This window comes from Miscanthus floridulus, chromosome 14 (genome assembly GCF_019320115.1).
Source record: "Miscanthus floridulus cultivar M001 chromosome 14, ASM1932011v1, whole genome shotgun sequence".
In the NCBI taxonomy this organism is placed as follows: domain Eukaryota; kingdom Viridiplantae; phylum Streptophyta; class Magnoliopsida; order Poales; family Poaceae; genus Miscanthus; species Miscanthus floridulus.
The window spans coordinates 1,948,016-1,971,334 of record NC_089593.1 but is presented as its reverse complement, the minus strand read 5'-3'; the positions used below and the strand labels follow the sequence as shown (position 1 = coordinate 1,971,334).

Genomic DNA, 23,319 nt, shown 5'->3' with positions numbered 1-23,319 from the left:
CTAGGTTCCAACCCTATCAACTAGCCTATCAACTATGCTAGGAAAGTAAAGCACACAACCTAGGTAACAATGTAAATGTGGAAGATAAAGATGAGGTAGAGATGCAAAATCCCGTCGACGACTCCGGTATTTTTACCGAGGTATCGAGAAGCGCTCAAGCTTCCCCCTAGTCCTCGTTGGAGCCCCTCGCAAGGAATCACTCACAAGGGCCAAGCTCCCGGTTGGGTAACTCCGTGGATAGCCCCGGGCCTTCCCCACGCGCAAATGGGTCTTCGGTGTGCCTGCCGGCAAGCCTCTCCCGGACCGCTCCCCGCCGTCTTCACTATCAAGCTTTCGGCCGAACCGCCGCGGGCCTTGTTCCCTTAGGTACATGGTGGCGGCCACACCACAAACGTGGTTGGTGTGGTCTTGCAAGACTACAAGCCCCTCCGATGTACAACAATGGTGCGCGCAAGCACCGAGTGGTAAGAGGTGTACAAACCTCACTAAACACTATGCCTAAATCTAGAGCAAGCGCATATGAGCATGGCCTAACTAACCTAAGCACTTCGCAAAGCACCTACGCTAATCACCAAGTGATCTTTAAGCTCTATGCATGTGGAGAGCACCAAAGTGGTGTAGCAACACCCTAGTATCCTTCTCTTGCTCCGCCATGCCTCAAATGGCCGGTTGGAGTCATATATATAGGCCACAAGTGGAGATATAGCCGTTGGGGCCGAGCTCCACGTTTATGCGGGGGCGCTAGACACGGCGGTGCCAGCCACGTCAGCTAGCCGTTGGTCACTGACAACCGACCGTTGGGGTACTGTTCACCGGGGCAGTGCACCGCCACCCTAGTGGCAGTGACCAGGGCGGTGCCCAAGTCCCCAAGTCGCTGCTCTCTGGAATTTTAGGGCGGTGGCACCGCCACCCCATGGCGGTGACCAGGGCGGTGCACACGTTGCTGTCCGGTGCCCCCCTCTCCTTCCAGCTGCAGCAGCCCTCTGTTTGGTGGCACTGCCACCCCCTGGCGGTGCACCGCCATGCCTAGGGCGGTGACCAGGGCGGTGACCCCTCTTGCTGTTTCTTCGCGTTTCTTCGTTGGGGCTTCGTCATCTTCGTGTCTTGGACTCCTTGCTTCTCTCCTAAGATGTCAACACCTCCTCCAATGTCTTCTCTTGAGTGTTGACCAATTTCTTCACGTTCCAAAGTTGGTCCAAGTCCGCGTTGCATCCTATTTGACTATAAAATAGACAATAGCAAACACATTAGTCCAATTTGATTGTGTTGATCATCAAACACCAAAATCAAAGTAAATGGGCCTAGGGTCCATTTTCCTTGCAGGGGGCAAGGTTGCTTAGCACCCTTGATTTCTTAAATGCGAGTTCTGCCAGCCTTTGTTTAGAAAGACTTTGTAAATGCTACATATTTGTGATTGATTTGAGCTTAAATTTGGTATTATTTCGTTTGTCTGTGCGAACCAGCAATCCCCTCACGGTATTCGCCTTTACCCCTTTTCCATTGTTTAGCCTTATTATTCCTCAGTGTCCTGCTCTACAGTTTCTAGGATAATAATAGAACCAAGGGAATCTCTTATCAGCTGGAATGCCCCTGAATCTTGGATTCTTGGGTTTAGAGGTGTGCCAAGAGTTTGTATTCAGATGCAACTGATGCTAAAACCCTAGGAGTATTCAATGGCTCTACTGATGAAGTATCCAGTATCACTGCTTTGCATTGCATGGATGTGCAATGTAAGTGATGTATCTTGATTCTTGATAATGGAGGGTTCCAATCATTCCAAAGCTGGTTCAATTATTAAAAGGGTCTTCAATCCATTCTACAATGAAAAAATTTGGATGTTAGCCAACCTGTGCATACTGGATTTTGATCTGTTTGTGTACAAACAATAACTACCCCTGACCCTATACTGATAAACCGCCTACCTGCTGTCTGAAGATTCTCGCTCATCCTGAATGGCACTGTTCAATCGTTATTTTTTCTCATAGCAAAGTTTATACCTGAAACAAGCAGACTCCTGACTTGTTTCGTGATAAGTTATAATCTTTAATTAATAGCGCAAGTTAGGTAGTGTTTAGTTTCCAAAATTTTGCAAAATTTTTCAAGATTCCCCGTCACATCGAATCTTTGGACGCATGCATGAAGCATTAAATATAAATAAAAAATAAAACTAATTACACAGTTTAGACAAAATTCACGAGACGAATCTTTTAAGCCTAATTAGACTATGATTGGACACTAATTGCTAAATAACAACGAAAGTGCTACAGTACCATTTCCTAAAAATTTTCGTCAACTAAATAAGGCCTTAATATGAATCTCATGGACTCATTGAATAATAAATTTCACTCACAGACCATAAATGTTACCAGAGAAATGATTTGTATAGTAAGGTAGTTGTTCAAATTTAAACTATTCTAACCCTCAAGTGCATCTATGATATACTATACAAGGGAGCTGGCTTGCTACATCCTGTTCCTGTGAATTTAACTCAAGCTCACACCTGTTCTGAATCTGTACGATGTTACATATTATTTCAGTGAATGATATGGATGATTTGCGGTCAATTCAGTATGCGAATTATGCAGATATCTTCCCATAGAATTAGTGAGGCATGTGTGAAGTTGCTTGGTGTTTAATAACATCAAACTCATCGTGTTCAGACTTGAGAAATCAAATGCAAGTAGGGAGGATGGTGGCAACCCTGATTTCTTAAATGCGAGTTGCAGCCAGCTTTTTTAAGTAAAAAAAAAACTTGTAAATGCAACATATCTGTGGGATTGATGGTTGGATGGAAATAAATTACTACTGTTTTGTGCTTTGCAGGAGGAGAGAACAAAGGCTATGGCAAACGAGCTGGTGGCAAAGCTGACTTTTCTTTGCTGGGATAAATGCGTCACGGGCAGCGTCGGGAGCAGCTTCAACAGGAGCGAGACCTCGTGCCTGTCCAACTGCGCAAAACGCTTCGCTGAAGTGAAGATGATGACCATGCAACGCTTCACCGGCCGCAGTTGAAGTCACACACATATATAATCTGTTCGTTTATTGGTTCCAGCCGGTGCTTATCAGTCAACCAATAGTATTTTTTTCTCACAATAAATCAGCACTAGCTGAGCTTATCTGTCAAAAACAAACCAAACATTGGCATTTCTCTGCATCGACGGAACAATGTGTAGTAGTATCCTCTGGAATGTCCAGATGGTGTACCTGTCTTCTGAACTCTGACGCAGCACGAGTTTTGTTATCTTTATTATTTATATTATCGTTGCCTCGTTGGTGAGATGATAGAAAATTATGAAGACATGCCATTGTTCAAAAAAAATGCCCTGGTACTAGCAGTGGCCTAGAAATCTATGCATTTTGTTTAAGGTGGTGTTGAGGGCGAGTTTAGTTCGCGAAAAATTTTGGGTTTAGCTATCGTAGCACTTTTGTTTGTATTTAGCAATTAGTGTCTAATTATGGACTAATTAGGTTCGAAAGTTTCGTCTCGCGATTTCTCACTCAACTGTGCAATTAGTTTTTTTTTCGTCTATATTTAGTACTTCATACATGTACCCGCAAGATTCGATGTGATAGTTTGGGTTGAAAATTTTTGAAAAACTAAACAGGACCTGAATTGAAATGGTTCTGGATGCTGATGCAAAGATGGCTGACAAATTTACCATCGTAGCCTGGCCTGGCCGCATCAACAACACCTCAGATTCTCAGTTTAGCAGCTACTGTTACTGGGCACGTATCTCAAGGTTCATCCGGTTCCAACGGTGGAGAGTGGAAACAGCTGTTGTGTTGTTTGGTGAGAGCCAGAGATTAATGAGCGGTGACACGACTGCCCGTCAGTCCGGTGTATGAAGTGTCCCGTATACTCCGTCTTTCGATGTCTGTACTACGACTTTAATTCAATTTATATAAAATATGTACAACATTTATGTCTTTAAATAAATTTGTTAAAAAACTAGATTCAAAGATCTTTCCAATGATGCTAATTATATATCATAAATAATAATATTTTTTAATATATATTTTGTTAAAGTTGTTTTTTCGGAAAATGAGAATGACAAATATTCTGGGACGAAGGGAGTACATGTATATACTCCCTCTGTCCTATATTAACTGTCGTTTCCGATTTTCGTGCCACAAATTTGACTTAATTTATAGAAAATACGTACAACATTTGTATCTCCAAATAAATTTATTAAAAAACTAGATTCAAAGATCTTTCCAATGATACTAATTATGTACCATAAATATTAATATTTTGTAATATATATTTTATCAAAGTTATTTCTCGGGAAGTGAAAGCGACAGATATTTTGGGACGGAGGGAGTAGGTTCAAGCGACCTGAACGAGGCCGCTAGTAGAACTAGTGCCTTCCTTTTCTTCTCCAGCTGCGACTCCTCCACTCTCAGGCTCTACACTGTTGCTTGCTCCGACGACACCTCAAGGTGACACCTCTCATCTTCTCTTTCTCAGCTAATCTGCGATGACTTTCCGTTTCTCATCATCTTTGTGATAATCTCATGCGATTCGGCTAGTATTAGTTTAAATTATTGCCTCGAATAAACTAGGATTAAGGTTTGACTGGTTGCTTGGACGTACTCTTCAATGTCGCTATGTATTTTCTTTCTCCCAATCTTTTCTTTATTGGTACCTGCCCTTTTTTAGTTGATATCTAAGGTGAAAGTGCAGCAGTGTAGCTTGATGAAACATTTCTACTTTTTTTGGTGGATCCCTCCTGTCCCATCTGTAAATTTAGTTGTGTAAATTTAGATGATACATACATGTATCTAGTGCGACTGTGTGGCCTCTCTGTGCGTGCTCACTGCCCAGCAAAACATGTAGTGAGTAGTGACAAATAAATATGCTTCTTTTGTTTTCAGATATGTTCATTGTTTCCTTATTGGACTTGACAACAAATTTTGCTTCTGTTATTTTCTTTCAGAAGTTGCCGTCTGTTGTTTTTTTCATAAGTCTGTTCTCTCTTATATTCTGCTTTACGTTTGTCATTTCTCTTCCCATATATCCAGCTAGCTCACTTGTTTATAGTATACAAATTAGACATTTTCTACACGGTTATAGTAGTTTGCTGACCATTTTCACACTGCCACCATCACAAATACAGACTGCCCACTGACTTTTATTGACCATTGTTCAGTTCCACTACTAGGAGTTTGCCATGGACAACTCGCAAGATGAATCAGAAAATGACGAGCAAGAGCTAGATGTGAGTGTGAGTGTGTGGCTTCTCTGTGCTCAGCAACGCAATACATATGTAGTGATGACTACTACATATGCTTCTTTTTTTCCAGATTTGTTCATTGTTTCCTTCTTGGATTGAGAGCAAATTATGCTTCTGTTATTTTCTTTCAGAAGTTGCGTTTTTTTTTCCAGAAGTCTGTGCTCTCTTATATTCTGCTCTATGTTTGTCATTTCTATTCTAATATATCCATCTCACTTGTTTATAGCATACAAAATTACAGACATTGTCTACACAGCAATAGTAATTTGCTGGTCAGTTTCACACTGCCACCATCACAATACCTTCACTGACTTTTATTGACCATTGTTCATTTCCACTACTAGGAGTTTGCCATGGAGAACTCGCAAGATGAATCAGAAAGTGACGAGCAAGAACAATTCTTGGAAATGAAGCCATTGTGGTCATTAGCACCAATGTTCCCGCTTCCTATGGGATATGATGTGGCAACTCAATCAACTGATCCAATGCTAGTTTTTGTCACACCATTCAGGTCCTGCACATCGCCGGAACAGTCTCCAGTTTCATTTGGTCAACCCTTACCAAAGTCACCAATTCCTCTCAAGGCTACTCCAATCTCAGCTGCATTTCCCATGCCACGACACAAAGGTGGATCGTCACATGATCCTCTGAAGGATACTCCAATGTCAGCGGCATTTCCCATGCCACGACACAAAGATGAACCATCAGATGATCCTCTCAAGGCTATTCCAATCTCAGCTGCATTTCCCATGCCACGACACAAAGGTGAATCCTCAGATGATCCTCTCAAGGCTACTCCAGTCTCAGCGGCATTTCGCATGCCACGACACAAAAATAAATCATCAGATGATCCTCTCAAGGCTACTCCAATGTCAAGGTCATTTCCAATACCACGACATGAGGATGAATCATCAGACGAGACTACAAGCCCTTTTCTGGTCAGAAAAAACCAACCCCGCTGAAGACAGCCAAGAGGACTCAGCAGGCTGAATGCTCCAATGCAGCTAACACCAAGCGCAGGTCAATACAGAGAAGCCTCAACAAAGAGCTTGCCTTCAGTTCATCCTTGTCAAGTGACCCAAAAGAATCTGTCGAAGAGGCGATGATAATGTTTGATTCACTTCGGCGCCACATACTGCAATTGGATGAAAAGGAGGACGCAGGCAAGCGGGCCGACTTGAAGGCTGGAAGTCTCATGATGCAGAATGGCCTGAGGATCAACAGTTCGAAGATCATAGGACCTGTACCTGGTGTTGAAATTGGAGACATTTTCTTCTTCAGGATTGAAATGTGCATTGTTGGTTTACATGCACCTGCCATGGCTGGCATCGATTACATTTCTGCTAAGCATGCTGGAAAAGATGAGATTCTGGCCGTCAGCATCATCTCATCTGGTGGTTATGAGAATGACGACAATGACATGAACATTTTGGTGTACACAGGTCAGGGAGGCAATAGTCGACACAAGGATAAGCATGACCAGAAGCTTGAAAGAGGTAACCTTGCTCTCATGAATAGCATGAAAAAGAAAAACCTGATCAGGGTTGTGCGCAGCGCACAGGACCCTTTTTGCAATTCGAGCAAAATTTACATCTATGATGGACTTTACTGGGTCGAAGATTCCTGGACGGACAGAGCAAAGAATGGTTTTAGTGTTTTCAAGTACAAGCTGAGAAGGGAGCCGGGACAGCGAGATGGAATTTCAGTTTGGAAGAAGACTGAGAAGTGGAAAGCAAATCCAGTGACAAGAAACAATGTTATAAGGGTGGATATATCATCAAAAGCTGAGAAGCTACCTGTATGCCTTGTTAGTGATGTAGACGACCAGAAAGGGCCAAGCTACTTCGACTATATTACTGGAGTGGAGTATTCAAGGCCACTCAGCAAGACAAAACCTTTACAAAGCTGCAAGTGTCCTAGTGTGTGCTTGCCTAGTGATACTAATTGCTCATGTGCACAACTGAACAGTGGTTATCTTCCTTACAGCGCCAATGGAGTGCTTGTGAAGCACATTCCAATGCTTTATGAGTGCTCCTCCACGTGCCAGTGTTGTCAAAATTGTCGAAACAGGGTCACACAGAAAGGTGTCAATCTTAACTTTGAGGTCTTCTGGACTGGGGACTGCGGATGGGGTGTCCGGTCCTGGGATCCCATCCGTGCTGGCACATTCATCTGTGAGTATGCTGGTCAAGTCATTGATGAAACAAATATGAACATGGGTGATGAGGAAGATGAATATACCTTTCGCACATCATGGCACAGTGACAAGGTTTCAAGATGGAATCTGGGAGCAGAATTACTTGAAGAAAAAAGTGATAATACCACAACAGAGAATCTGAAGAAGCTGCCTATTGTCATAAGTGCAAAACGTTCAGGCAATGTGGCTCGTTTTCTAAATCATAGCTGTTCGCCAAACCTCCTTTGGCAGCCCGTGCAGTATGACCATGGCGATGACAGTTACCCACATATCATGTTTTTTGCGATGAAACATATTCCTCCCATGACCGAACTGACCTATGATTATGGTACAAGAGTAGCTCCTCCTGGCATTAAGGGAAAAATTCCAAATGTTTGTAAACTCAAGCCATGCTTCTGTGGCTCCACCAATTGTCGAGGTTCTTTGTGATAAAAGACGTGCTGGGCAAGTGTGGACTAATGCACTAAAGCAGGTAAGAAAAACATAATCTCTGATCACTATGGATGGAAACATACTGCTTAGCCGTTATTTTCTGTCCATGGCCCCGTTCGCTTGTCTTAAAAATGGCTTGTTCGGCTTCTTTTTTCAGCCGGAACAGTGTTTTTCTCTCACAACAATTCAGCCGGAACAGTGTTTTTCAGCCAGTTTCAGCCAAGTTTCAGACCAGCGAACGGGGCCCATGTTTGTATCAGTTAGTTTCTTTTTAAGAGAATGTATCTGTCATAAGTTCGATAACTCCGAACCTGAATAAATCTTGCATGGTCTGTCAGTGGACAGTAGATTCTACTTCCTCACCATGCTTAACAATTCTTTTTTTTTTACTTGGTGAGCATTTAAACAATGCATGTGCATTTGAAACTCTGCCCTCCTAGAAAAATCACTAGTGGGTGTAATCTTTGTAGCATACAGAAGACATCACTACTCTTTTTATCAGGACTGTAGCCTGTAGGTCAGTTCTACACCGTGCATAAAGATAAGGCGATTGACCTCTATGCTTTGCCAAAACCTGGACTAGCCATTGATAATTTAGAGTTAACATGTTTTTGTTGCCCTTGCTATATGTGTCAACGTATGAGATTGTGTCAATTTGATCTGTAGTTTTGACGAGATCATTTTGGCCCTGGTTCTGGTTGCCTGATGCTGCTATCTTGGTTTTCAGGTTGTAGTGTTCCTTTTGGGCTGGGCTTGCCATAAGCAGCATGACGGATGTGGTAAGGGAGTCACCAGTCTGTTTTGGATGGTTGCTGGCAACGGGGGAGGAAGGTGGTAGAATGAAGCCCTCAGTCTTTTGTGGTAGTGGATGGGTGTTTTGTATATATTACTAGTATTACTATGCATGCATGGCGTGGACCTGTAGTAGTTTACGAACAATGTGTTGCTCTTCTCCCAGATATGGAATGCCAGTGTGAAATGTGACTTGTAAATCTTAGGATGGGACAGAGAATGACTGTGTGTGTGTGATAAAATGTGTTCTACCAGATGATTCCTGCTAGAGCTGTTCCTGCAGGGATTAAAACAAAAGACCAAAAAAAAACAATGTATGGAATGCCAGTGTGAAATGTGACTAGTAAATCTTTGGACGGGTCAGTTAGTCGTTTCCCTTTTGCAGTTGTTATGCTTGGTTTTTTTTTTGTGTTTAGTTTGTGCAGCTGAGTTGCTAGTTGGGTCGTTTTTTACCAAGTTGACTTAAGGTTGAGCAAGTTGTGACGCAAAGTCGCTAGTTACTTAGATGATGTTTCCTATAGTTGGTCAGGATTGATGGTGCACTTTTTCAGTTGGTGGTTTTTTGGACTCAGTTTTCACTAAAAAAACTGGGTCGACCTTGTATTTTTTATTTTCTTCGTTTGTTAAAAATCGTGGCAAAGCTTTTGCTGACCCTTCTAAAAAAAATCTTTAGACGGGACAGAGAATGACTGTGTGTGTTGTGATAAAATGTGTTCTACTAGATGATTCTTGCTAGAGCTGTTCCTGCAGGGATTAAAACAAAGGACAAAAAAAGCAAAAAAAAAAAAAAGGTATGGAATGCCAGTGTGAAATGTGACATGTAAATTTTTTTGTCGGGGACCTAATACCAGGGTACCCCAGAAGGAGGAACCAATAACCACCGAACGTGAAAAACTTCTGGACGTATAAGGGCGCAATTTCATCCCTTGTTCGAGTGACAGGAGTTCGGTTCCGCCTCGCCCGACGTCTTTGTGGGGTAACTCTGCCTCACCCGAGGGCTCGGGGTGAATCTCCGTCTCGCCCGACACCTTTGGGACAGGCTCGGTCTCGCCCGAGGGCCGAGGAATAAACTCCGTCTCGCCCGACGCCTTTAGGGCGGGCTCGGTCTCGCCCGAGGGCTGAGGGATAGAATCCGCCTCGCCCGACCCCGGAGGCGAGATGGTCGGTCTCGCCCAAGAGATGATAAGTACAGGGCAAGACAAGACGTTTGGGTCAACCATGGCTCCAAGGACCATACCCTGCGCCCTGGCAGGAAAAGTACTGCCAGGGGATGACAGGACAGGTGCTTTAGACCCTTCCAGGCACCGCAGAGCTCGAAAGGTTGTACAGGTGCGTGCTCCTCGCCCTGTAGAGTTGTAGGCGCCGCCTTCAGCTCTAGGACACGGAACCCGACGAAGATATACGACAATCACTACGCTCCAGAAAAGGACTTAATACCTCCACGCACGACGGACATTCCGTCACCACGCTATGGACTCGAGGGAGCGGCGCTCGCTTCCCGACCCCTCAGGTCCACCAAGTCAGAAGGCCTTGACCACATCGTTGCTCCAGACCCCGACCCCTCGACCCTCCGACAAAGACTCACAGGAACCAGAAGGCGTGCGGAGCAAGGCTGGGAGAGGCCGATAAGTCAAAACCACTGTACTACAGCCCACACTTTGCGTAGGGCAGCATTATATAATCAACCTGACATTCTACAGAAACATCAACAGTATTGTGGGCGCTTATCTTCCTTCGTGCTCATCCAAATCAAGAACGAGGCCAGGTAGACGTGAGCCACAAGACTAAGTAGCGTATACATCCTAAAACCTCGCCCTTGTAAAAGCCACCCCCTTCCTCTATAAAAGGGGATGCGCTTCCCCCACGGTGGAGGGGAGGCTCGAGACCGAACGAGACGACACCCAGATACACATAGTCAAGTGGCTTCGAACCTCTTGACCTTCCTTCAGCCCTTCCATCAGAGACTTGGGACCAGTCCCTCTCTCGATCGTTTGTACCCCTTACTACAAACCGTTCACAGTGCTAATAACACGAGCAGCAACAAACTGGACGTAGGGACATTCTGCTCGAACCAGTATAAATCTTGTGTCCTTTAGCGCACCATCCGAGCCTAACGCGCATTACTATAAATTTACTTGCCGGTGCTTGTACGAAACACCGACAGTTGGCGCGCCAGGTAGGGGGCTTGCGCGTTCCAAATCAGGCCTCGGATGGCCACCCACGCAATCACCTGGGCTCCGGGCGCACACGTGCGTTTCGGCAACCTAGATTTCATCATCACACTAGAAGGAGAGTTAGCACTGACTCACTCAGCCGCCCCATCTCACCCTTCCATCAACCTCAGACGTCTTAGGCTTGAGGGCCCGCCCGGCAACTCCCTGGGAGTCCAGTCACCAAGGAAGGTCTCGCACAATGTCACCCTGTGTCCAGAAGGTCCCGTATAGAGCGCCCCGACAGCGTTTCCGTTTGGTCTCCGCAACGCTGCGGCAACCGCTGGCCACCTTCTAGCGCTACGTATGGTTCAGTCACCTACGGACATCGAGTTCGTGGGGGCGATTGAACATGATACGGAGACCCTCTATAGGCTCCTCAATGAGGAGCTAGGATCGTTCTCTAGCTCGGATTCTAGTAGGGGGAGCCACCACCCTTCCCGGGAATGCTTCATGACGCAGACTCCCGAAGGTCACGCCGAAAGCGCCTCCAGGGAAGAGGCCACCCCTACAAACAACCCTGATAGTAGATCCGGGGAAGAGATGACAGCCCCATCTCGCCTAAGGATGGAGCAGCTAAGGGCTCGTCAGCAAGAGATCGATGAGGCCGGGCAAGGGCTTGTCCGGGAGTACGTGGACATCAATCGCGAGATTGAACGCCGCAAAGACAGGGGGCGCGCGCGCGCCACGGCCCGCACCGTACACCAAAGGATCCTCACCGACGACGGGGCCCTTCCTCACTTTGCCCGAGCCAGTCAGAACATCGCTGCAGCAACCGCCTTGCTGCATGGCCTTCCAGAGGCCGCGACGACCGAGGATCGCCACGCCCGCCGAGAAATTCGCACGTTGCTCGAACGGGCGGCGGGGCAGCAGGCGGAAAGTTCGTTGTCCCGACGACACGAACCCGACACCAGCCAGCGCGTGCCCTCAGTGCATCCCACCAAGGACGCATCCGTCCACCAAACACCGCCAGGCGGCAGGCAACCCTCCGCCATCCCAGTACATCAACGCCTCGGCCGTGACTGCGACGTACGCAGCATCATCGACGCCCGGAGACGCAACCACGGCGACGATGAAGAAGCAACACGCCGCGGCTATCATCCCCGATGTGGCGGACGCTACGATAGCAACGAGGACCAGAGCCCGAGCCCCGGCCCACCAGGGCCTCAGGCCTTCGGTCGACACATCCTCAACGCTGCGTTCCCCCTAAGGTATCGACCGCCTACCAACATTCCTAAATACTCTGGCGAAACAAATCCCGGGCTTTGGCTCGAAGACTATCGGCTTGCATGTCAGGCCGGTGGTGCGAGTGATGACAACTTCATTATTCGCAATCTCCCGCTGTTCTTGGCCGATTCGGCGCGAGCATGGCTGGAGCACCTACCATCCAATGCTATTCAGAGTTGAGCGGATTTGATGGAGATCTTCGTGGGCAGCTTCCAGGGCACATACAAACGCCCTAGAAACCCATGGGACCTCAAGAACTACCGCTAGAAGGCTGATCAAACCCTCCGCGGGTACATCCGGCGCTTCTCTCGATAGTGCAACGAGCTCCCGAACATCGCCGACGCCGACGTGATAGGAGCCTTTTTGTCTGGGACAACCTGCGAATCCCTGGTCCACAAGCTAGGACATAGGGGCCCGCGGACTACCAAGGAACTCCTGGACATCGCCACCAGTCACGCCTCTGGGGAGGAGGCGGTCGGAGCCATCTTTGATCGCTCCGACGGAAAGACAAGGCGAAACGAGGACGCCGGCGAAGGCGCCTCCAACCGTCCCGCCAAAGGGAAAAATAAGAAGCAACGGCGCGACAACTCGCTTGCGGCCGCTGCCGACCGCAAAGGTGGCCGGAAGCCCACGGAGGGCACTCCGAACCACTTCAAGAAAATGCTCGAGGGGCCATGCCCGAACCACGCCTTCCTGGCCAAGCATCTCTACAAGGAATGCGGCCTTATGCGCAAATACTTAGCCGGGGGCCTTAACAAGGGGGAGCAGGGGAAGGAGCCTGTTCCCGCCACTGACGACACGGAGGAGAAGGACGACACCTTCCCAACACCGACCGGTGCCCTCATGATCTTCGGAGGATCAACGGCCTACGACTCCAGGCGCCACCAGAAGGTCACACGTTGTGAGGTCTATACCGCTGGACCGGCCACGCTAGCCTTTCTCCGGTGGTCGGAATCCGCCATAACCTTCGACCGGACTGACCATCCAGATGCCATCCCACACCCGGGAAGGTATCCACTTGTCGTCGATTCAATCGTCGGTCCAAAGTGGCTCACAAAGGTACTGATGGATGGGGGCAGCGGCCTCAACATCATGTACGCTAAGACGCTTGATGAGATGGGCATCGACCGAACGAACCTCCGTCCCATCCGAGCACCTTTCCATGGCGTCGTACCTGGAAGGCAAGCCGTGCCACTGGGGCAGATCAACTTGCCCGTCACTTTTGGGGATCGGTCCAATTACCGAACTGAGACCCTCACCTTCGATGTAGTGGGGTTCCCGAGGACTTTCCACGCCATCCTGGGGCGACCATGCTACGCAAAGTTCATGGCCGTACCCAATTACACGTACCTGAAGCTGAAGATGCCGGGCCCCTGCGGGGTCATCACCATCGGCACCTCCTTCCAGCGTGCTTACGAGTGCGAGGTCGAATGCTGCGGACACGCATCCGCAGTCATCTCCTCCAAAGAGCTCGCCACCCTCAGGGAGAAGGTCGTCGAAGAGGCACCCGACACAAAGAAATCAACTGGGTCGTTCGAATCGGCAGAAGGCTCCAGGGAGGTCCTCTTGGATCCCAGCAGCTCCGAGGGCAAAAAAGTCTGAATCGGGACCGCACTCTCCTCCGAATAGGAAAGCGCGCTCGTCGACTTCCTCCGCACCAACAAAGACATCTTTGCGTGGAAACCCTCAGATATGCCGGGCATCCCGAGGGAGGTCGTCGAGCATACTCTCCAGATCCTCCCGGGCTCCAAGCCGGTAAAGCAACGCCTGCGCCGCTTCGACAAAGAAAAACACAGGGCCATCGGCGAGGAGATAGCCAAACTGCTAGCCGCAGGATTCATTAAGGAAGTATACCACCCATAGTGGTTAGCAAATCCTGTTCTTGTGCAAAAAAAGAGCGGGAAATGGAGAATGTGTGTCGATTATACCGGTCTCATCAAGGCGTGTCCAAAGGATCCGTTCCCTTTGCCACGAATAGACCAAATAGTCGATTCCACCTCAGGGTGCGAAACCCTCTGCTTCCTTGACGCATACTCCGGTTACCACCAAATTGCGATGAAAGAGTCCGACCAGCTCGCGACATCTTTTATCACCCCCTTCAGATCATTTTGTTACATTTCGATGCCTTTCGGTCTAAAGAATGCTGGGGCAACGTACCAACATTGTATGCTCAGTTGCTTCGGAGACCTCATCGGGCGAACCGTTGAGGCCTATGTCGACGACATCGTAGTCAAAACCAAACAAGCTGACCACCTTGTCGCCGACCTTGAGCAAACCTTTGCGAAACTCCGGGCAAACGGCATCAAACTCAATCCCGAAAAATGTGTTTTCGGGGTCCTGAGGGGCATGCTGCTCGGCTTTATCGTCTCCGAGCGTGGCATCGAAGCCAATCCGGAGAAAATATCAGCCATCACAAGGATGGGCCCGATTCAAAACATAAAGGGGGTTCAGCGGATCACAGGGTGCCTTGCCGCTCTTAGCCGATTCATTTCACGCCTCGGCGAATGAGGACTCCCCCTTTATCGACTCCTAAAGAAATCTGACCGCTTCGAGTGGACAGCCGAGGCTCAGGAAGCACTTGACATATTTAAACGATTTTTTACTAAACCTCCGGTCCTAGTTCCTCCATATAACGGAGAATCTCTCCTATTGTATATATCGGCCACCACCCAAGTGGTCAGCTCTGCCTTAGTGGTAGAACGAGAGGAAGAGGGGCACTCCTTCAAGGTGCAGCGCCCTGTATATTTCATCAGCGAGGTGTTATCCGACTCCAAGACCCGCTACTCCCAAATCCAGAAACTCCTCTACGCCGTCCTCATCACCAAAAGGAAGCTACGCCACTACTTTGAGTCACACCCCATGACAGTAGTGACGTCATTCCCCCTCGGCGAGGTCGTTCGTAGCCATGACGCTACGGGAAGAACCACAAAGTGGGCACTCGAGCTGATGGATTAGGGCATTTCCTATGCTCCCCGAACAGCGATCAAATCTCAGGTACTAGTTGACTTCATCGCGGAATGGACCGAGGTCCAGATGCCACCAGCAGCCGTCGATCAAGAGTACTGGATAATGTACTTCGACGGATCGTTGATGAAGAAGGGCGCCGGAGCAGGACTAGTCTTTGTATCTCCCCTTGGGGTCCACATGAGGTACATGGTTCGGTTCCATTTCCCCTCATCAAACAATATTACAGAATATGAAGCGCTCGTCAACGGCCTACGAATCGCCATTGAGCTGGGCATCCGACGCCTTGACATCAGAGGTGACTCCCAGCTGGTCGTCAACCAAGTCATGAAGGAGTCAAGCTGCCACGACGCTAAGATGGAGGCATACTGTCGAGAAGTCCGACGGCTAGAGGACAAGTTCGACGGCCTCGAACTCAATCACATCCCAAGGCGCCTCAACGAAGCAGCCGACATGCTTGTGAAAGCAGCATCTAGCCGAGAACCAGTCCCGGCAGGCGTCTTTGCCAGTGACCAACACAAACCCTCGGTACGCTACACGGGGTCGGAACAAGCCGACGATGACCCATCTAGTCCGACCCCAGGGGCCGAACCTCCAACCGCTCCACCTGACCCCGAGGTCATGGAGCTCGAAGAGGACCCAGCAGCAGAGTCCGACCCCTCCGATGACTGGAGAACACTTTTTCTCGACTACCTCCTCCACAACATACTACCGGCAGACAAGACGGAAGCCCAACGGCTCGCACGACGTGCCAAGTCCTTCATTCTTGTAGAAGGCGAACTCTACAAACGGAGTCACAGCGGGATTTTGCAACTCTGTATCCCTGGCGAACAGGGAAAACTCCTGCTGAGCGACATCCACGGAGGAGTCTGCGGTCATCATGCCGCACCAAGAACATTGGTTGGGAATGCATTCCGACAAGGTTTCTACTGGCCCACCGCGGTAGCCGATGCCGAGCAAATTGTGTGCACCTACGAAGGGTGCCAATATTACGCTTGGCAAACACACCTCCCGCCCCAGGCTCTCCAGATGATCCCCATCACGTGGCCCTTCGCTGTCTGGGGGCTCGACCTGGTTGGGCCACTCAAAAAGGCCCCCGGGGGCTTTACCCACCTGCTTGTCACCATAGACAAGTTTACAAAATGGATTGAAGCTCGACCAATATCCACGATCAAATCCGAGCAAGCCATGCTGTTCTTCCTCGACATCATCCATCGCTTTGGAGTACCGAACTCCATCATCATAGACAACGGCACGTAGTTCACCGGTAGGAAATTCATTCGATTCTGTGATGAACAACACATCCGAATCGATTGGGCAGCCGTCGCACACCCCCGGACGAACGGACAGGTCGAGCGCGCAAACAGCATGCTTCTTCAAGGCCTCAAACCCAGAATTTTCAACCGACTAAACAAATTCGACGCACGCTGGCTAGCTGAGCTCCCGGCCGTGCTCTGGAGCCTAAGGACAACTCCTAGCCGGGCCACCGGCTACACACATTTCTTCATGGTCTACGGTTCTGAGGCCATTCTCCCAACGAACCTCGATTATGGAGCACCGAGAATCAGAGCATACGACGAACAGGGGGCCGAAGCATCTCACCAAGACGCCATGGACCAGCTAGATGAAGCCCGCGACGTCGCCCTCCTCCATTCGGCTAAGTACCAGCAGGCATTGCGACGGTACCACAACCGATGGGTGCGGGGTCGAGCCTTCAACGTCGGAGACCTCGTCCTCCGTCTTGTGCAGAGCAACAAGGACCGCCACAAACTCTCTCCGCCCTGGGAAGGGCCCTACATCGTCGCGGAAGTACTTCGCCCAGGCGCCTACCGGTTGAAAACCATCAATGGCGAGGTCTTCACCAACGCCTGGAACATCGAGCAGCTACGTCGTTTCTATCCTTAAAATAAGCTTACACTTCTTCCTTAGCAGATTTTGTCATAACAAAACCCCGATCCTTAGTGACTTCCGACCCCTTCAAATCGCGAGGGGTCAGACCTCACTCGGGGGCTGGCATGTGATCGTAACATGTGACATATGTAGTACAAGTATTACGCTTGCAAAAAACTTCCTGTGTTATATTTACGAACATCCTCTAAGTTTTTCATTCGCCTCATAAACGAGTCCCAAGGTCTAAGATTTTGGGAACCAATTCTGAATACAACTGGTAGGACTGCGAGACACCCACGCCCCGGCGGCTGCAACCTCTTTGCTCACCAGTTCAATCAGAATTAGTTCACCCACGTTCCTAGCTGCTTATGACTTAGACCATGAGAAGGGTCGGAAAGCACTAAAATCATTCCTACAGAAAGGAGAAAGAAAAAAAATTGCTTGCCATAAGCAAAGGATGTAATTTTGTTCATTTTTCGCACAAATTCGTCACTTACAAAGCGATTTCATTACAAAAATGAACAATATACTTATAAATTCAGAGGACTATTTACTTGGGGGCTTCCCCACAAAAGTTATTTCATTACAGTCTCTGCTTAGCTCTACTACAAGTACTACTACGGTCGCCGTGCCACGCTCTCCATCGGCGACGCCTGGGGCGTGTACACGGGCCAGCTCGTCTACTGCGGTCGCCATGCCACGCTCTCCATCGGCGATGCCTGGGGCGTGTACATGGGCCAGCTCGTCTACTACGGTCGCCATGCCACGCTCTCCATCGGTGACCTCCCGATATCCCGCCGCTTCACTAGATCCTCGAAGGCGCCACCCCCTGCGACGCCTCCACCGGAGCGTCCGGGGACTATGCCATCGTCGTCAGCCGCAACCCCGACAGCGACGCCTCCGCCAGAGCGTCCGGGGACTACGCCATCATCCCTAGCCATAACCCTAACAACGGCGTATGGGTAGGAAACGCCTCCCGCCAAAGGAGGAGCACAGCGGACGACGGCGTAGTCGACGACGTACAACGCCCACCGGCGCCTTTTCTCCTTCAGCAGCAGCGACTCCTCAGCAAGGGCAGCACGCACCATCTCATCTACGTTGGATAACCTCCAGCTCGACATCACGCACCAGACTCACGAGCAAATTTGTGAGTTCTCTCTTTCTCTCTGGCATTACTCTTCCTCACTCAGGAACTGCCGCGACGCACGGACGCGTTCGGCGGAAAGGAAGAAGAAGGAGACATAGCGGCTCGGAGGCAGAAAAGGAGGTGGGATGAGAACTCCTCTCCCCCTCCCTATTTAAAGAGGAGGCGCTGTAGCTAAGGAAAGGCGAAAGGTTGGACGAAAAACCCTCTCCCTTCCCCTCTTTAAATACGCAATCAATGCTGATTGATATCTGACGGGACACACCCCGGTCGATGAGGCATCCCTCTTTGGTCAAACTGAGCACTGCCTGGGTATGGCCCACCATTGACCCACTTCGGACGTGGCAATTAAGGCGCCCACATAGGCAGACAGCCCTTCACCTCCCCATGCAGGACCACGGACGATCCGACGACAGGACCTTTCAGATCTCCTGTGCCGGCCGTTTGGCCCAGAAGACACGATGAACGAACGTCCAAAGAAAGATAAGCATCTCCGCCTTCTTACTTTACGCGTTAAAATTCATTCTCGAGCTTCCAACCCCGTCAAAAAGAGGGAACACGAACATCACTCGGGGGCTGCCGACCCCCTCCGTACACTTGAAACTAAGGATGTGAAATACGGGCATAAAACTTTGAGTAAAAACTGGACGAACTAGCAGACCCTACGCCTCGGTAGCTACGGTGTTTCTATTCGCCAGAAAAATCATGCTCAAATGCCTCTCGCATCTCCAGCTTCAACGTCTGCCTTTTCAAAAAGGGTTCAGAGGGGTCCGCCTATAGAGTCTCTCCCAAAGGAGAAGCTGTCAGGCTGCCCAAGTTAATTAAACGGCTCAGATCACCACCGAGATACGAAAAACAAAGAATAGCGATTCTTATGCAGGTTACTCCAACCTCATCGCAAACATCAGGGTCCGAACCCCACACGGACACATCTGGTAGGAGCTTTTCATCACTCATACCGCCAAGGTAACGTTACCGACCCCACGTTCATTTCGATTATACATATGCAAAACATCCCAACGCTTCGTGTCGCATCACGAAACGGCCATCGCCTCATTCGATATAGGCGACCACAGGCCGAGGTTCGAAGGTTGGTCCACGAAGGGCTCGAGGCCACCTCATGCCAAACAGAGCCAGGGAGAAATAACCGAGACGAGCCCCAGCGGACCTGCCCGACCCCGCTCAGAAGCGGACAGGGACGTCTCAACCTTTTCTCGTTCGATTCTAACCCCGAGCCAAACCCACAGAATCTCCATCGAGGAGAGGCCATCGGGCCCCCTAAGCCTATCGAACGGCTCGGGCATCTGCCGGGAGGCGGGTTAAGAAATTGTGGAGTGCCACCAGAGGGCTCTGCCAACCCCATCAGCAAATGATGGACCCAGATTCCACACGAATGTACCCGTTAGTGAGCTCATTGAGCGCGATACTCGAGCCGTCGAGGCAAGTGTCGTTTACTCAGCCCCTCCGATTACGAAAATCGAGGACGGGGTAACACACAAATTACGGCCGACCCCTGTCAGACCCAAACAAAGCCCGAGGGCTCGAGCCAATCAATATAGGGACACAGGTTCGAAGGCCCCACCTTGCTGAGCCCATAAAATCCTCAGTTGGGGATTTCTGTTGGAAGACAGGGCAGGGAATATTGCAATGCCATCCATAGACTTCATCGACCCTGTCACCAAAACAACAGTTCCGATCTCCAGTAACCCCCGACCCCAGCAAATGCTGGGGGTCGGACCTTACTCGGGGGCTGATTAAGGTACGGCTACCTCCTTTCTTCCTTTCGAAACAATCTCCTCGCATCATGACCAGCGGCATAATTCAGGGGAACAGATTGGTAAGATCGCAAAAAATTAAACAAAACGAAATTACGACGCAAAATCACGAAACCGCGTCCAGACTCGAAAAATACTGACACTTGTCCACATATTACATATAAGTTGTTCTCAAAATTGTTCGACTAATTACTCCCGCGGAGGGAGAACCATCTCTTTCAGATTGTCTGCCAGGTTTTTTGCAAGGGGAGCAACCATCTTCTCCATTTCCTCTAGCTCTTCATCCTCATAGGTGGACGAGAAGCCTTCGCTCATCACCTTCAGGTTGATCTCCTTCTCATAATGAGCGTGGGCGACGGTGAAGGCCTGGGTAATCCCGGCGTGAAAGGCACTCTCCTCAAGCTGGCCCACCCGAGCCGTGATACCTGCGACACGAGCCGCGAGCGGGCTGGTCTCCACCGGCTCCGTCACATTCAGGGCATTAAGGACCACCCCGACCGCAGCTTGTAGAAGATCATGCTCATCGCTCTCAACCTGAAGGGCCCTTCGTGCATAGGCAGCCTCTTTTTCCAGCTTGATGGAGACGTTTTCAGCGCTCAACCTTCGGTTCACCGCGTCATTGAGCTCCGCCCGGAGAGAGCGGACCACCTCAACGTCCTTGTCCACCTTCTGCTGGAGGGCCATGGCCCTACTCTCGGCCTCCCGCCGGAGTTCCCGCTCCATCTCCAGCTCCTTTAGGACTTCGCCGGCCTTCTCATTGGCCACGACATTCCTCTACAGCAGCTCGTCTCGCTCTTTTTGGAGCCTGGCAATCTCCTCCCCATCCAGCTTAGACCTCGCCGACAGATCCTCGAACATCCCATGGGCCTCCTCCGCGTCCTGACGCGCCTGGGCCTCCCGCTCCTGGGCGGTAGCAAGCTGGGCGGCCATGTCTGCTCGCAGTCGGACCTCCTCGGAGAGGCGATCCCACTCCGCCTTCTGTTCGCAGAGGAATTGGGATTTATTTCGGCTACGAGCAACGAGAACCTGAAGAGGAAGAAGACTGGTATCAGAAATGCGAAAACACAAAAACATACGAAGAAAAAAGAAAGCCCAGAAAATACCTGAGTAGTAGGGATAACGATCTCACGGAGGGCTCCTCTGGCCTGGTCCAGGGCGTTCAGCATGGTCGAGATCCCGATGTCAAGACCCTCCCGCTCCATGCTCTCGAAATGATCATCGAGCGAGAAAATAGACAACGTCGGGTCCTGAGCGGCCATCCACTGGAGCGGCGGCTCCCCCTGTGCAGGGGAGTGGCTTCCTCCCTCCTGACCCTGTGCGGCACCACCGCCACACTCGAGGACCCTCCGGCTGGACCCTCCTCCGTTTGGGCCGCTTCGAGCGCCACGGGCGGATCCACCTGGGCCCCTGGTGGCGCAGATTGCACTACGCCCTTGGGCGCCACCACGACCGTGCCTGGCTGATCCTGGCTTGGCGCGGTCACGACCACCTCCACCGGCGGTATATGGCCCTCGGCCGGCTGTTCCACGTCCGCCATGGAGGAGGCCGCTCGCTCAGTAACCTCCGCGGGCGTGGGAACCACCACGGGCGCCGTCGGGTCAGCCAACGCGGCCCCGACGTCAGCACCACTCCTGTCCGAAACAGGGGTGACTCCGGGCGACGCTGTCTGTCCCGCTTGAAGGGCGAGACTCTTCTTGGGCGCCAGCCCCAGGGGGTGACCCGTCCGCAAGAACCTGCACAAAGGTAATAACCATTAAGTCAAAATAGAAATGGAAAAAGGATGAAAACAGGGGAATCAGCAGCTTACATTGACGTCCTCGGCCGGCGGAAATGTTTTGAGGACGGATCCCTGGATCCCTACCCCGACTCATCTAGGCGAGACCGTTTCAAGCCTGCCCCCTGCTCCGGGGCAGGGGGGTTCATCTCGTCGGGCGCGGCACCAGAGTCGCTCCCCTCCATCGTCTCACGGGGCGCGGCTCTAGAGCCGCTCCTCTCCATCATCTCGTCGGGCACGGCACCGGAGCCGCCCCCCTCCATCGTCTCACGGGGTGCAGCACCAGAGCTGCTCCTCTCCATCGTCGCCTCAGGGTTGGCGGCAGCAAGCCCGCCCCCCCCCCCCCCCCCCGTCCACTGGTCCTCGGCCGGCACGACGTGCGAAGCGGCGGACTCGCCGGCATCCACTGACCTCATCGATTCACTTCCCTCCGTGTGGAAAGGGAAGGGCCCCTGCACGGATGGGTGGCCACTTGTCAGTGTGTCCTCATCCTCTAGGATGCCCCAATCCACGCCGACGGCTACCTCGTCGTCATTGTCATCATCATCATCGTCGTCGTCGTCCTCGCTGCTCACGTCCTCTCCCCGATCCCGTGCCTCCTGCTTTAGTCATTTTGCCTTCTTCATCTCCTCCCTTGCTTTCTTGGCCCGCTCGGCCGCGAGTCGATTCGCCGTCGCCACAGCCTTGTCCTTCAGCAGCAGAACCGGACTGTCCTTGAAGACCAGTCCCCTCGGCTGGTCCCAACGTCACAAAGCAAGTGTTAAAAAATGGAGATCCAGGAAAAAGAAAAGAGCACGGGAAAAGAGGGCTTACGAATTCAAAGAATCCAGGCTCCAGCCGCATTGGGGGGTGTCTGGGCACCGGATATACAATGTCGAGGACCTTACCTGCAGAATCCTTCGTCGGCTCCATCGCCTCCTTGATGCGCTGCGCCACTTCCGAGTAAGGGAGCACCTCGTCAACGAGCACCGTCCCCTCAAACGATATCCCAGGCATCATCCGATGCAGGGGAAGCACACGCGCCATCAGCGGCGCCACCCTCCTCGCATGGTAGGCATCGATAATCCTCGTCCCCTTTACACCCCGGCCCTTCAGGGCTTGGAGGGCGGAAAGAAGGCCGGAGATGTGTTTCTTGTCTTTGGACTGGACGCCCCAGCCCCACGACTCCGGAGCATCTACAATAAGGCGTCCAGTGTACCTCGGTAGGGTGGCACTCACATCATCCCTAACGTAAAACCACTGCGAGTGCCATCCCTTGTTGGATGTCGCCAGACGCATGTATGGGTAACCCCTCGACCGGGTAGAGCGCAGATGAATACTGGCACATCCCATCGGCGCGTTCACATCTTTCCCCCCAATCTTTCTCTTCGACAAACTAATGTTAAAGAAATATCGCCACAGATCAAAATGGGGATCGATTCCCAGGAAACCCTCGCACAGGGCAACAAACGCGGCCATGTGTTGAATCCCATTGGGAGTTAGATGCTGCAGCTCTACCTCATAGTAATCCAGCAGCCCCCGAAGGAATCTGTGCGCGGGTACCCCGAATCCCCGCTCATGGAAGATGGCAAAAGAGACGACATACCCTTCAGGCGGCACCGGCTCACCCTCGTCGCCAGGTAACAGCCACTCCTGGACTGCGGACAGTGGGCGGAGGAGGCCACGGCGGACGAGGCCCTC

The 23,319-nt window shown here is 50.7% G+C and overlaps 2 protein-coding genes across 2 annotated transcripts; one reads left to right on the top strand and one right to left on the bottom strand.

Moving 5' to 3' along the window:
- Positions 1-5,179: 5,179 nt before the first annotated feature.
- LOC136504125 (histone-lysine N-methyltransferase, H3 lysine-9 specific SUVH1-like) lies at positions 5,180-8,928 on the top strand. The gene is made up of 5 exons (XM_066498995.1): positions 5,180-5,219; positions 5,579-5,861; positions 5,931-5,945; positions 6,152-7,903; positions 8,591-8,928. The coding sequence occupies exons 2-4, from the start codon at positions 5,588-5,590 to the stop codon at positions 7,858-7,860; spliced, it is 1,998 nt and encodes a 665-aa protein (XP_066355092.1). The 5' UTR covers positions 5,180-5,219; positions 5,579-5,587; the 3' UTR covers positions 7,861-7,903; positions 8,591-8,928.
- On the bottom strand, positions 8,921-21,941 carry LOC136505693 (uncharacterized). Its single transcript, XM_066500843.1, has 5 exons — positions 21,748-21,941; positions 21,427-21,598; positions 20,814-20,891; positions 20,400-20,639; positions 8,921-8,932 (listed from the first exon to the last, which is right to left on the bottom strand). Exons 1-5 carry the CDS (start codon positions 21,939-21,941, stop codon positions 8,921-8,923), a joined length of 696 nt encoding a protein of 231 aa, XP_066356940.1.
- Between the last annotated feature and the right edge of the window lie 1,378 nt (positions 21,942-23,319).

Coding starts and splice junctions, on each gene's coding strand:
- LOC136505693 (XM_066500843.1), bottom strand. CDS start 21,941: ATGGAGAGGAGCAGCTCTGGTGCTGCACCCCGTGAGACGATGGAGGGG. Junction 21,599..21,747: donor CAGGGGGCAGGCTTGAAACG/GTCTCGCCTAGA, acceptor ACCTTTGTGCAG/GTTCTTGCGGACGGGTCACC. Junction 20,640..20,813: donor GGGATCGCCTCTCCGAGGAG/GTCCGACTGCGA, acceptor GAGCTGCTGTAG/AGGAATGTCGTGGCCAATGA.
- LOC136504125 (XM_066498995.1), top strand. CDS start 5,588: ATGGAGAACTCGCAAGATGAATCAGAAAGTGACGAGCAAGAACAATTC.